The 14330-nt window shown below is 41.9% G+C and overlaps 1 protein-coding gene across 1 annotated transcript in view; it reads right to left on the bottom strand.

Moving 5' to 3' along the window:
* Nucleotides 1-4270, bottom strand: part of AIG1 (androgen induced 1) — a 78801-nt gene extending 74531 nt beyond the window's left edge. Inside the window, exon 1 of the mRNA XM_083607833.1 lies at nt 3811-4270. Within this exon, the coding sequence (XP_083463959.1) occupies nt 3811-4146 (336 nt within the window). The 5' untranslated portion in view covers nt 4147-4270. The remainder of the gene's footprint in view (nt 1-3810) is intronic.
* Between the last annotated feature and the right edge of the window lie 10060 nt (nt 4271-14330).

Below are 14330 nucleotides of genomic sequence, written 5' to 3'. Positions count from 1 at the left end.
TTCAAATGTATCAAGAACCTAAATTCTGCCTGTGTGGTGCCAAAGATTGAGGTTGTGTACTGTGGTGCCAAAGACCGAAGTTGTGTCCAAAATAAATAATAAATATTCTTCGTTTATCCAACGTTATACTCTTGCGAAGTGGTACTAATAGGATGGGTAACATTTGTTTCTTAAATAGAATTGCCATCTGGCTATCACTAAGTACTGTTTAAAAAAACACCCAAACTGTTTTATGCCTAGTAGTCAGGAATTCAAAACACAGTCAAGCAAACTAGAATACTTTCCAAACTAGTTAGGTTCATTTTGGTTCCCAATTCTTTTTTTCTAATATAGCTTCTATGACTTTAGAAGCTGCATGTCAAGCAAAAATTCAAAAATTTAAGTAGCAATAAATAGGAATGGCTGGAAAGGCTTCATTTGCTTAATATCTGCGATCTTTATCACTCTTCTCTTTCAAACGGGGCCCATATACAATCAATATGCCTTGTTCCACCCATCGCAGGATTCAAATAATCTACTGCAGAGAAAATGAGTCCATAAAGATAGCTATTCCACACACACACACACACACACACACACACACACACACATACATCTGCTCCCAATGTGTAATAGCTTTGCATTACCAGTTTGCAGGATGCTATTAATGACCAAGTTACCCCCGGGTAAGAAAGCTCTCAGGATAGATTAATCATTAATATGAGTTCTATGATCACTTCCTTTCTAGAAAGCTAGTAGAGGAAACTCCAGCTATCTGCACCTAGCTTCAGTGCACGTAAGCCTACTTTTGAGTGGAATGTGAGCTGTGCATCACCGTACATAAAGCAAAAGTATACAGTTAGAAAAAAGTCATGCAATTCTGACAGACCTAACTACTCCCAATTGTTGTTGTTTTTGTTCATATGAATGCAGCCTAAGAAATAAAGCACTTTCTGTGATGCCATGAAGATAAATGGAATGTGACAAAATGCAACAGTGCTAGCCTTGAAAACTGTGAAAACTAATGCAGTTTCAATCAGTTAATTTGGCAACTTTTTACATATAATATGGTGGGAGAAACTTCTTAAAATATGTCCTTATTTTAAACAGCCCCATCAGTGTTGCAAAAATAACACTGCACAATTCAGTGAAAAAAGTGTCTCTCAGCTGCAGTAATCCCCCCCCCCAATCATGTAACTTGGCATACTTTAATACTTGGGAAAATAGTAAAATAAACAAACTAAGAAAAGGTAGACAATCCATCAATAAGAAAACCAGTCCTATCTTAAGGTCTGATTAAATTCCTGCAAACAATGGAAATATGCCTTATAATAAAGAGGCCTTATAATTTAATTGTCAGTGAACAGAAGCTAACATAGGGAAATGGTTGCAATTAAACCAATCATGTCCAATAAAAAAGACAACAGGTTAGCTATATATAAAAGGAAAAACACAGTGCAAATATTCATCAGCAGCATCAACTCAAATCAATTCATGAAGAATTGACAATTCAGTTTTAAAAAGATTAATTGTTCAATTGACATGATACAAAAGAGTACAGCATTACTCAGTCATACAATAATCACTTTCTACCTTTAAAGCAATCAACGTTATTAGTACTGTATCAGATTAACTTTGAAGTTGAGATGAATCTTTCAGAGAATGGAAAGACTGAAATATTTGGGTGGGCCATGGTAAAAAAAGATACAGAAATCATGCAGGGAAAAATATAATTTTCTCAGATTTGTTCCTTCCAATTAAGTAGGCCTTAAAATAGGAAGTTGGTACCATCTTGAAGGATTGGACAAGCTACTTTTTATAGCCTATGATTGTAGTAAAAATTATTGGTCATGATGGCTGTCAGTAATCAGTAGCTTTCACTGAAATAACATCTTGTGTAAAAAAAATTGTCAAAAGTATGTAATAATCAAATGGGAGTAAAGAATACCACAAATCTTTTCATTGAAAGCTACTCATTACCATTCTGCACCTTTAAAGCAATTTCCCCCACTCTACACCAAATTTCAACACAGTATGGATCTTTGGGTAAAAGATGTGTAACCTATAGCCCCAAACTGGACAGTACATATTTTGGGCTTTTTAAAAACCCACAAAATTAAAGGTGGGATTTTGTTATGAAAGTTATTCATTACCAATGGCCAACATGGGTGATAATTTTACTAGGGCCATAGGATGATGATGATGACTAATATATCCACAGCCTGTTATCTGCATCCATTTCATATGATGTCAGAGATGCACATGTATTATAGTATGTTAGAGTGACAAATTGTACAAAACATGCTGAAGCCATCTCCTGAACTCCCTTTCTTCATATTTGATGTCGCAGTACAAAATGGTAAAGGTCCCTCTTGATGCTACTGACTTTGCTGTCATGTCACAAGGTGGGCTAGACAGCCTGCAACCAGGCACATTGTAGCATCACTGGGTGACCTTAGAATTTGAACTCTGTGGTCCATGAGTAACTTTTAAACACCATTAAGCATTGTGTAGGCAAAACAGATTATCTGGGGGAAAGGGCTGTACCTAAGGTATGCAAAAGGTGCAAGGTTCAATCCTGGGCCACTTTAGGTGGAGCTGGAAAGGGCTCCAGCCTGAAAACCTAGAACGCGGCTGCCAGTCAGTATCAACAACAGAACAGAGCTAGGTGGACCACTGCAACTTGCTATGTTCCTAAGACACCGCTTTCGCACAGACTGAGCATGGAATTTCTGGGCCTTTCACTAACAGCAGACAAAATGGCACTTGCTGCTACTGTATGTGATGGTGATGGCATATGTGGTAATATTGGGAAGAAGCAGTTACAATTGTGTGTTTAGTGTAGGGGTGGTGAACAAATGTCTTGTTCTAGTGCACGGATGGGGGACTCTGGCCCTCCAGATGCTCTCTATGATCCAGCAACTCCCATCATCTCCGACTGCCAACCATGCTAGGCTGATGAGGGTTGTAGCCCAAGGACAAATGGAGATAAGAAGGTTCCCAAGCCTTCTCGTAGTTCATGATCTTCACCTTTTTCAGACCCAGGAACCACTGTTAACCCAAACACACATTTGGGGGCCCCTTTTTGAATCTTCTACCCTGCACCGTGGAAGCGCTCCTGCTGCAACCCACCTTGGATCAGACCCACCAGTTGAAGACCAGTGTCCTAGTTTCATACATGAAGAGTGTGGCCATTTTGAAAGAAATATTGTGAACTACCGGTATTCCCTCCTGATTACTTTTTTTGGGGGGGAAGGGAATAAATTCTGTAATGGGTAACATGCTGGTGCTTTATACCGTCATGACCTGCCACTATAACTACAACATCCTCCATTGATGCAATTGATCCTTTCTTCCTGAAGTGGGAGCTGTCTGGGGAAGCATGTCTTGGATCAATGTTGACATGCCCAGAAAACCAGACCATGATATGAAGGAGAACCTCCCTCCTTTTTTGGCGATCTGTTCCGTTTGCGGGGATTAGTGAACTGACAACAGAAGACAAAAGATAAAAGAGATGGGGGGGGACATCTCTTCTTTCTCGCCGCTTGGATGAGTGTAGCTTCCCTCGCGGGCTCCTCCCCTTCCCCGGCTCCGTTCGGCAACCCCGGGAACCGAAGGGGCATTCGCCCCGCCCCAGTCAAGGTCTCCTCTCAGGGAGGAAGCCAAAGGGAGCGCGAGGCACTCGAGGAGCCCAGCAGGGCTTCTCCTCCCCGCGCGGGCCTCGCCCCCTTCGTCGCTCGGCGGCGGAGGAGGAGGAGCGCGTCCGGCCGCCCTTCCCAGGTGCGCACGCCCGCGCAGGGGGAAGGCGGTGCGGGCGGGCGGCCGACTTACCAAATTAATGAACGTCAGGAATTTCCAGCTGCCTCCGTAGGTCTGGTGCGCGGGCATGTCGATGGCCTTGTAGTTGCACAGGATGGAGAAGTAGGAGAGGAGGATGGCGCCGCGCAGCACCTGGCACGGCACGAGCGCCATGTTGCCGCGGCCCCCCGCCCCTTTCTTGCACAAGCGAGGCCGGAGCTCCCGAGTGAACCCGCCCGGCGGAGACAGAGAGCAAAGAGGCAAACGGAGACGCGCTCGGGGAGCAGAGAGCCTTCGGATGGGCGGCGCGCGCGCCAAAGCGGGAGGCAGGAGGAGCGCGCGCCGCCGGCCCAGCTGGCCACTTCCCATAGAAAGAAAGGGAGAACCTGAGAGGCTCTGAGGAGGCTGCTAAGGGCTGCCATCCCGCGCACAGGGCTCAGGTTCCGCGATTGGGCGACGTAGAAGCGAAATCCACAGGCCGCGCGAATAGAACTCTATGCATTTTGCTTTGTGCTTTGAAAAACCGTCTTCGCACAAGTGCATGAGGGTTTTTTTTTCTACCTGCTTTTTACTTGCGAGGGGGGCGGTTTGAGGGGGGACATTGGCGCTTGTTCGACCTTTCCTGCAACCTGAAGGGGCTTCTCTGTTGAGGTTTTCGGTTCTGCCTCAGTCCCAAAGCCTGCTTTCAGATATGAGCGGTGGTCTGTATGGTCAGGCTAAGCTACTGCCTACCTTGCACTATATATCTCCCACACTTACACAAACACACACGTTTTGCGCACGAAATAATAAGTGCGTGATAAAAAGTGTGAGCTCTTGTCTTTGCTTTTCCGTCTTAAGTGTTTTTCCGCTAAAAGCCTACGTTCCTCCATAGTGTTCCGATGGATAGCTTTCGGTTCCTCTCGTGAGAGGGGGGGAAACAGCATCCAAAGGAACCAGGAAGCTTCGTCTCCAGGCCGCTGGCTTGTCACTCTACATTTTTCCTTGTTCTGTAACCAAGAGAGCACTATTTCATTGGTTTCCAACCAGGACTTCCGGGTTCTTTTTCAAGCCTGCAGTGCTTCTAGACGTGGGAGGCAATGTTAGATGTGCGGTGGTTTGACAACCCTCATGTCTTGCGGACTCCCACCCCATCTAGATTTTCTTGTGGCAAATAAAATGTCAGGATTTGGAGATTTTTAAAAAATTGCCCTTCAAATGCTTTCTGGGTAAGAAAAAACACAATAAAATACATTCATTTTTAATTTTCCTTCCCTGCAAATTAGCAACTTCAATAGGGTTTGCTTGTTCTAGCACTTTTGAAATCCAGTCATGAGTGGTGCTTGTGGTTTGAACATGAAATTTAAAATATTATCTTGAATATGCACACAAAGTTTCATTTCCATCTCTGTCTTCAAAGAAGATATTGCATCATGTTGTGCTTAATAATATTTCCTGGCCTCATTGAAGATGAGGTTGATGCTGGGTAGATGCTTCAATAGAGAATATGGACATGTTTAAAGGGGGATATCATACTCTGCTGAATTTTGCATTTCCCCTTCCTTTGGAAAATGGATATTGAGCTGGTATATGAACTTGAAAGGTAGAGTTGTGTAACAAATCAGTGTTCACTGGAATTAATTATGTTATAAACCAACCAAATAGAAAAATATACTTGGTTGTACTTCATTAAAGATAGGGAGCTACATCTGATCACTACATGCCTACATTTGGCAGAGGAAGCTAATTGCTCTACATTAAAAGAGCTAATGACGTGGTAGTGAGCAAGTCAAGTATGTATACAATACAAGCTCTCTAAAGTGTGGTAAAATGCCATTTTTAAGGATCTTTTAAGTATATCAAAATACAAAAATTCCTATTGAAAATGTTTAGTATCACAAATGAGCTTGCTTTAGAATACTCAACTTCTCCTGACCTCAAAGGCTCTTGACCCTTAGAAGGAAATAGAGACCAGGCCTGCTGTTTCGCAAGGTGGAGTGAGACTAGAAAGGGACCAGCATTCCATCTGGTCGCCAAATGTAAGACTGTCCCAGAAGGAACCTCCTCTAGCAGCTAACTGGGTAAGGACGGACCTTCCATCCAAAGGAGTCTTCACACTGACAATCTTCCATATATAAATCTCACCTTTCTTTATAAAATCTGGTATTGCACATAATTCTCACATTTGTCAGCAATATGTTGGTAACATTCAACTCTTTTACATCTGGCGGTGAGGCAGTGGAAGTGCTGGACCAGTGCCTTGCCTCGATAATGGACTGGATGAGAGCCAACAAACCGAAACTCAATCCAAATAAGACTGAGGCATTCTTAGCGGATTGTCCTCTAGACCAGATGGCTGAGAGGTTGCCTGCTCTTGATAGGGTTACACTTCCTGTGAAGGAGTGGGCACATAGTTGGGGTACTCCTGGATCCTTTGCTGTCACGTGAGGCTCGGTGGGCCTCAGTGGTGCAGAGTGCCTTCCATCAGCTTCAGCTGGTGGCCCAGCTGCACCTTTATCTAGACAGGGATAGCCTAACTACTGTTGTCTGTGCTCTGGTAACCTCGAGGTTAGATTACTGCAATGCATTATACATAGGGCTGCCTCTAAAGATGGTTCAGAAACTTCAGCTAGTGCAGAACTCAACAGCCAGGTTGCTCACTGGGGCAAGGCGGGTTGAGCATATTACACTGATCCTGGTATAACTGCACTGGCTACCAATTAGTTTCCCGGCCCAATTCAAAGTGTTGGTTTTGACCTAGGAAGCCTTAAACTGCTCAGGACTGCAATATCTCAAGGACTGCTTCTCTCCATATGAACCTACCTGGACCTTGAGATCATCTTCTGAGGCCCTTCTTTGTGTGCCTCCTCCATGAGAAGTCTGGAGGGTGGCAACACAAGAACGAGCCTTTTCTGCTGTGGCTCCTCATGTGTGGAATGCTCTCCCCAGGGAGGTTCAGCTTTCATTATACAACTACAGGTGCCAGGCAAAAACATTCCTCTTTAACCAGGCCTTTGGCTGATTGATATCCTATGCCCTTTTAAAATGTGTTGGTGGGGCGGGATTATTGAGTTGTTCTTGTTTTTAATTAAGTATTTTGTGTTTTTACATTGTGATTTTATCTTAGACCTGCGGATATAAAGCGGTATACAAATTTAATAAATAAAAACAACAACATATTCTAACGGATGATGATCCCAGTTCATGTTTGGATTAATTTCTTTTTCTTTTGAACCATTCACTCAGTTGGCAAAGGGTCATATCTACAAAGCAGTAGAGAATCATTAGGTTTGGGGTTTTTTTAAAGGTTAATTGAGGCTATGATGCTTGTTTTAATTTAATTTTAATCATGATATTTGGTGAACATAAATTCTTTCTTGAAACTAAACTAATGTTGAAAGCATTTTTGCTGTATATCACCAATCGCTGTTTAATACCTTACACAATATACTTCCTTATGAAAATGAAAATATAGATTGCATGTGTTACAGTGTTTCTATGACCTCCAGTATATGTTTGCAGACAGCATTGCATCAGATTCTGTAGAGTAATGTAGGACTTTTAAAAAATTGTTTTTAGATAGATCAGGTGACAATACTGCATCCAACTAAGTGTAGGATCAAATTACAAAAAGACAACATAGCCATATCCTGTTGGCTCATTTAAAACAGGTGTCTACAAATAGTCTGTGAGTCAGATGGTCTGCTTAGTAAAAGCCTAGAGTCCAAGGGAAAGTGCAAGTAAATAGCTTTTACAAATCTGTAATCTAATTGTGCAGGATGCTAGTTCGATGGTCTGATAGGGTATTAACCATCTGCTAAAAATATAAACTTTCTATAAAAGGGTTTATGAGTTCACTTCAATATTTTGAACTAAAATAGTGTTCCAGCTGTGCTGCAGTAAAGTGGTTTCAAAACTTGTAAAATATTGTATATGTATTAAATGCATTATAATTATTTTTGCTTGGAATCCACTTGAAAAGGAAGGAGGAACAGAGTAGGTGTCAAAAGGTCGAGGAGAACAGACAATTGTGTTTAGAGGCATGAAAGCAGTCTGACAGACAAGGCATAGTTACTCTAGTGTAAACCCTCTTTTATTTTGTTCTACTATGAACTCTGTTAAAGCAGGTTGTGCAGATTTGTAAAGCACAATGAAACACTTCAAAATCTGTTTATCAGAGATGTCTGCAACATGAACATATACAGTGGTACCTTGGGTTAAGTACTTAATTCGCTCCGGAGGTCCGTACTTAACCTGAAACTGTTCGTAACCTGAAGCACCACTTCAGCTAATGGTGCCTCCCACTGCCGCCATGCCACCGGAGCACGATTTCTGTTCTCATCCTGAAGCAAAGTTCTTAACCCGAGGTACTATTTCTGGGTTAGCGGAGTCTGTAACCTGAAGTGTATGTAACCTGAAGCGTATGTAACCCGAGGTACCACTGTACACCATAAACTACAAAGCCTCTTGAATTACCAAGGCATGAATCTGCCAATTTGGGTTTCATTCAGGTTTTCATCTTTCCTGTCTTAAATTATTCAGGTCTTCACATTTCATCAGCAGTTTACTTTTTTTATGTCCTAATTAAAATTCACCAACATTTTCACATCACAAAATTTGGAGAATTGCAAATTTCAAAGGGTAGCTATGTTTTGATTTGATTATTGTTTTGTAAAGTGCATGTTGTGTAGGCTCACATTAAAATCTGAGCCAAATTTCTCCCCTGTCCCTTCAACTTTCTGGAATAATGATTATTTATGTCCAGATAGATAACGGTTAGAAAAGGAAATTCAAGCAGGACTCCTTTTCTTGTGCTTGCTTGGCAAGCTACATTTTCCAAAATCCCCAAGTCTGCAATCCTATGCACACTTATCTGGGAGTGAGTCCCATTTACCTTAGTGGGGGTAACTTTCATGTAAGCACACACAGACTCAGACTACAAAATAAAATATGCTAGCAGGAGCTTTTACTGTGTATTAATGCATATTTATGATTTTTTAATGATAGTTTATATTATGTTTATATAGAAAATCTCAATAAGTTATTTAGCAGTGGGAGGTCTTCTATATAAGCCTTAAAGGCATTAGAATCCTGTTTCTTTAATGGTTGCCATAAAGTTGCGTGGCCCATATTTCAGCCTCACTCTTGACTCTTCACAGAATGTTGATGACAACCTATCATCTGTTCATAGAATGTGTGAACTGCCAAGCGTGAGAATTAATCTTTAGGGACTATATATTAAGTGCTGCTTTAGAAGAAAATCCTGACATTCTGAGTCATCTAAGACCTTTGGGCGAACTATTGTTTAAGCAAGACTCGGCCCTTTCTATGTTAGGATGACTAATGTCTGGTGACGAGAAATGTGGGACTTGGAGGTAAAGTGTGGGAAGAGTGCTGGGAGGAAGCTAAATACAGAAGCCCTAACAAGTACTTAGAAAAAGGAAGAAGCTGTGAATAGTAATTAAGGAACATAATGAATTTCACAATGCAGTTACAGGCTGTTGATCACTGACCACTAGGGCTGCTTTGAGAACAATGAGATAATATGAAAGTATCAAGACCCTGTCAAGATTGTGGACAGCTGTACAAAAGTCTAGGCCTGAAAGGTGTGTAGAAACTGGTACCAAAAGGTTATGGAGGCCAGAGCTTGTGCTCCCAATTCCTTTAAGAAATACTTGCGCTACTTCCATAACCTTCAGAGTGGGTTAGGGTCCTGATACTTTGACTAGAACCTTTATAGCTGCCGATGCCAGTAAACTGGGTTGAGGGGGAGGCTTGGTGGACTGAATGAGTTCCGTAGGCTGGCAGTTCCTTGATGCCAATTTATACCACCTATCACTCACAGGGTCCAGTGTTGTATATTCTTTCCATACCTGAAGTTACATGTACCTGTACATGAAATTAGAGGCAACTCACCAAGTGAGGTCCAAGCCTGGTTCTAGCTCTGGAGTCTCTGTCACAGAGCACCCAGAATTATGAAGCCAAACCATGGTATTTGATTATGATTAATGCATTTTCCAAAACTTGATATGTACAACTTACATTTACTTTCATTAATCTTGTCCACCCCTCCATGGCTCCCTGTCTGTTTGTTATTTTGCTACATATCCTAATACCACCCAAGTCCTTCTGTACACTAACCTAGTTGTTTTTAACTGCTGCTCATATTTCTAACCCTACTTGGAAGTTTCTTTGACCATTATATCTCTTTAAATGCTCCCCAAAATATTCCTACTCTTCCTGTGTCCCTTCTCTCGTCTTGATTCCTTATCCTTGCTGTCACAGCAGCAAGTTGCGGAACAAGCCAAACCTAGGTATTTTAGAACCTATTGCATTTTATTTACTTTTCTGATGATTATTGCCAATATTGTGAATACATATGGAGAAGAACTTCATAAGTTTAATTATTTGTGATACTGGAAAACGTCTAATTGCTCCACTCACTTGAATCCCCTTCCATCCAGTGCATTCACTGTTCAGATACATATACAAAAAATACATATGGATTCTCAGGCATTTCAGTGGAGCAATGCAATCTCTCACACATCTCCTCTCCATTTAAATTAATGCAGATCTTGCCAGCATCAGAGATGAGCTCCCATCCCCATGCCAAAGGAATCGCTGGATCCAGACAAGAGCTTGATCTAATAAGTAGATTTTCAATGTAGCATTTTCACTGTGTACACTGAAATAGGAAAAGGAGGGGTTTTTTATTGCAATGCTACAGAGATGTAATTCTGGAAATGCTAACAATTCTAAACCATTCATACAATAATATATTGGGGTTGTTTCTGTTGTTCTCCTTATATTGACCTGTATAAACTATGAATAACAACTGAGAGCTATTTATCAAATTCTATGAGTTGCCTCAGAGTGGAATATTGGTCACTTTATTTTTGATTAAAACTTCATAAATCTGTCACAAAACCTTCAGTCTCTTAAGAACTACTCAGGATGCAGCTCTTGCCAGATTTCCTGCAAGATGTTCATATAATAGATTATATTAGAATTAGTGAAACAATTGTCCTCTGCATGCCATATTTTTCCATGTATAAGACGACCCCTGCCTAAAACGGGGAGGCTAAGTCACAATATCTCCAAAATGTCTATACTTAGCCTGAGGAAAGTTGAACTCTGGAACTCCTTGCCTCAAGGAAAGCACCGTGGCAAAGAATTTAGCCATTTCCAAAAATGGATTAGGTAGCAGTAGAAAATTATTTCGATAATTACTAACTGATTATGCAAAGCTGTCTCCATCTGCCAATATTTTGTGATTGGTGGGTATTAGTCATTTGCAGTTGCAAGTGGGCCCTGGGAGTAGAAAGTTTGAGAACCTCTGGCTTAAGGCATTTGATGCAATCATAGGGCAGGATTCACCTAACAAACCACATCAATGGAAGGCCTATGCAATGACTTTCTTGCACAACAGGGCTTCCCACCTCCCAGGTACTGTGCTCCAGAAACCAGCTAGGGTGGGGCTCCGGGGAACCTCTATAAGAGCACATAGCGGCAGTGGGATCATTCCACCTGGCAAGCTGTATTGCTTTGCATTTTTTAATCCAAAACTTGAACTAGAAGTATCATTGCATTATGTCAGGAGCTCTGGAACCTTGATAGTTGTGGATAATGATTTAATTTTCGTGAGGAAGTATTTATTGACATTTAAATTAGGGACTATGAGTGGAGTGTTGTTTTGAATTAATATGCCAGATTGAGTTAGCTACAACTCACTAATTTCAGTTAATTCATTAAGTTCATCTTTGCCTTTCCCCTACGAAAGCACCCCTGCAGTCTAGACGGGATGTACTTCTTTGGCTGATAAATAATGAATAAATACAGAGAGTGCCATTAGCCATTAATGTAGCAGATTGATTCTCTGGAGCGTGCCGTCTCCATCCTGACTTTAGTGCTTATGCCACCTGCCTTTTGCACTTATATTGGGCTTTAGTGAGAGTGAATGAGATTCCCTTATCATTCTTTGTTTACTTCATTTTTACCAATGCACACCAGCCAAAATAGAGCCTTTCTACCGCGACACAGAAGAAGATATAAATTGGAGGGAAAGTGCTCCATGTTAGCATACCTTTATTGCTCTGGCATAGTGATTTATGTGGCTTATTCATCATGATTAGGGAGCAACTCAGAAGATACTAGTTGCCTGTGTGTTTTATATCTATCTACTTAAAACACATTACCAGAGATTAAGGACTGTAAAGTTCTTATAATACAGGGATAGGAAACCTATGGCCCTCCAGCAGTTGTTGGGATGTGCCTGCATTGGATACTGTTAGGAACCCCATATGTACTGTCTAAAGGAGAACAGGATATTTTTAAGATGCTGCTGATGGTGAGTGGATGGTGCAGTTCTGCCAATTGAGGCAGATTGAGGTTGATTATGAGTATACTGAGCAAAAATCAAGAATGATTTTTTTCATTCTTGGAGGAGGGGGTGCTATAGTTCATTGGTAGAGCACATGATTTGGATGTAGAAATTTCCAGGTTTAGTTTAAAACGGATTTGGTGCTCTTGTGCAACAAACATGATTCTTGATTCATAGCACAGTCTCTCAGCTACGGCACTACTGCAATTCTCCTCATGGTTGCATTATATTTTTAAACAACCAGGACAGACTGCAGAACAGACTCTACAACTGAACATTTTCACTGCAGTAGCAGAAAAAGCAAGTCAATCAATAAAAGGGGGGGGGGAATGTCCATATAGTGCAGTTCAGTTGCAATAATATACAATTCTAACACAAGCATGACATCTTTATGTGTTGCTGTTTTTATTCACTAGTAAGAGCTTTCAGACCTGGTGATGCCGTGCATATAATTAGCTTAGCTGCCTTGAGCGACCTTCAGGTCCAATCGGGCTGAAGGGGAAGGAGGCAATCACCTCACCTGTCTGTCCCCATGGAGATGCCAGGGCTGGTGTGAACCGACTGTTCAGGCCCTACCTGCAAGGTGGAGTTCCCATTTGCCTGCAAGAACCGAGCCACATCCTGTTTGCCACTCTGAAGTCATGCCTGCCCACTCCTTTTATGATAGAAGCTGTGTGTGTCAGCTGTTGAATGAATGTCTTTTGTTTGCTTAGCCCTGCCGTACACTTGTTCCACCAGTGATCATTGGCTTGCCTATGTTGTATTTGAACATTAAAGTTTGTGGCAGAAAACAAAATTTGAGCCCAAGTACTTCATGCAGGACATCAGCCGCAGGGCACCCACAGTGATCTGCCATGGTTGGCACCCACGTGGCAGGCAGTGGTCATGGGAGAATCAGTTTGCTGAAAGATTGGCAAAGCAGCACTGAATCTTTTCCCTAATATCCCTCCTTAAGAATCTAAGAGGAACCCTGCTGAATGAGATCAAGGGTGCATCTGGTCTAGCACCCTGCTTCCCACAATGACCATTCAGAATCCTCCAGGAGGACTGAAGGCAACAGCCATCTCACACAGTTGCTCCCCAGCAATGGGTACTTTGAGGTACTCCCACTCTGAACGCTGCCTCTGGAGGCTGCATGTATTCATCATAAAAAGGAGCCATTTCCACTACTGTGCTAATACGTCTAATCACAAGTGGAGAACATCAGAAGCTGCCTTTTACCAAGTCAGAACATGGGTCCACCTAGCTCAGTATTGTCTATTTTGACTGGCAGTGGCTTCCCAGGATTGCTCCCAGCCTTATCTAGAGATGACAGGAATTGAACCTGGGCTGGGACCTTCCATGTGCAATACTGATGCTCCACCACTGAGCTACTGTCTTTCTCCATATTTCAAATAGTGAAATGTTAGTATGCCTCTTCAAAAAAAAAAGAAAAAGAAAAGAAAAGAAAAGAAAAAGGTATGGTTAATAAGCAAAAACAATTTGATTTTTAAAAACAAAAGGCAGAGTTTTCATTGCTGTTACCCCACCCCCAAAGCAAATATACCCAGTAGAAATATTCAATTCTCCCTGTCCTATAATAGTATATTTTGAAGCAGGCAGCTGAGGAGGAATCAAGGACAGAACTGACACGCAGCAAGAGAACAAACTCAGCAGCTTTGTCAAATGCTTCTCAGTTTGTCTGTTGCATAACTGCAGTGCTAAATGCTACTCTGACTAATTTCTGCCACGTACAGAGCCAGATTTTCACATCAAGGAGCTGAGGCCAGATTGTCAAATGCTCAGCAGAGAAATGAGGGCCAGATTTTTCCAAAGTGATCAACACCCAACATACATGCTAAAGCACTGAGGTCTTCTGGAAATTCTGGCACATGGCTTTGTTGCCACCTCTGCAGTACAGCTGAGGTCTTGGTTATAAACGCAGGGAAGAGTTTTCTGAACTGCCACTGACTTTGGGGCTGGATAATAATAATAATAATAAATTTTATTTATATCCTGCCCTCCCCAGCCGAAGCTGGGCTCAGGGCGGCTAACAACAATCAAAATAATCCAACATTCTAAAAACATTCATTATAAAATTAATTAAAATCAAATTGATGGCAACCATTAAGCAAAATTCTGTGCAGATTGCCAGAGGAGGGGGTCAGGCTGCGCCCTGACCAAAGGCCTGGTGGAACAGCTCTGTCTTGCAGGC

The sequence above is a fragment of the Podarcis filfolensis genome (genome assembly GCF_964270895.1).
Source record: "Podarcis filfolensis genome assembly, chromosome: 3".
In the NCBI taxonomy this organism is placed as follows: Eukaryota; Metazoa; Chordata; class Lepidosauria; order Squamata; family Lacertidae; genus Podarcis; species Podarcis filfolensis.
Note: the sequence above shows the minus strand (reverse complement) of the source record. Positions and strands in the feature narration are given on the sequence as shown.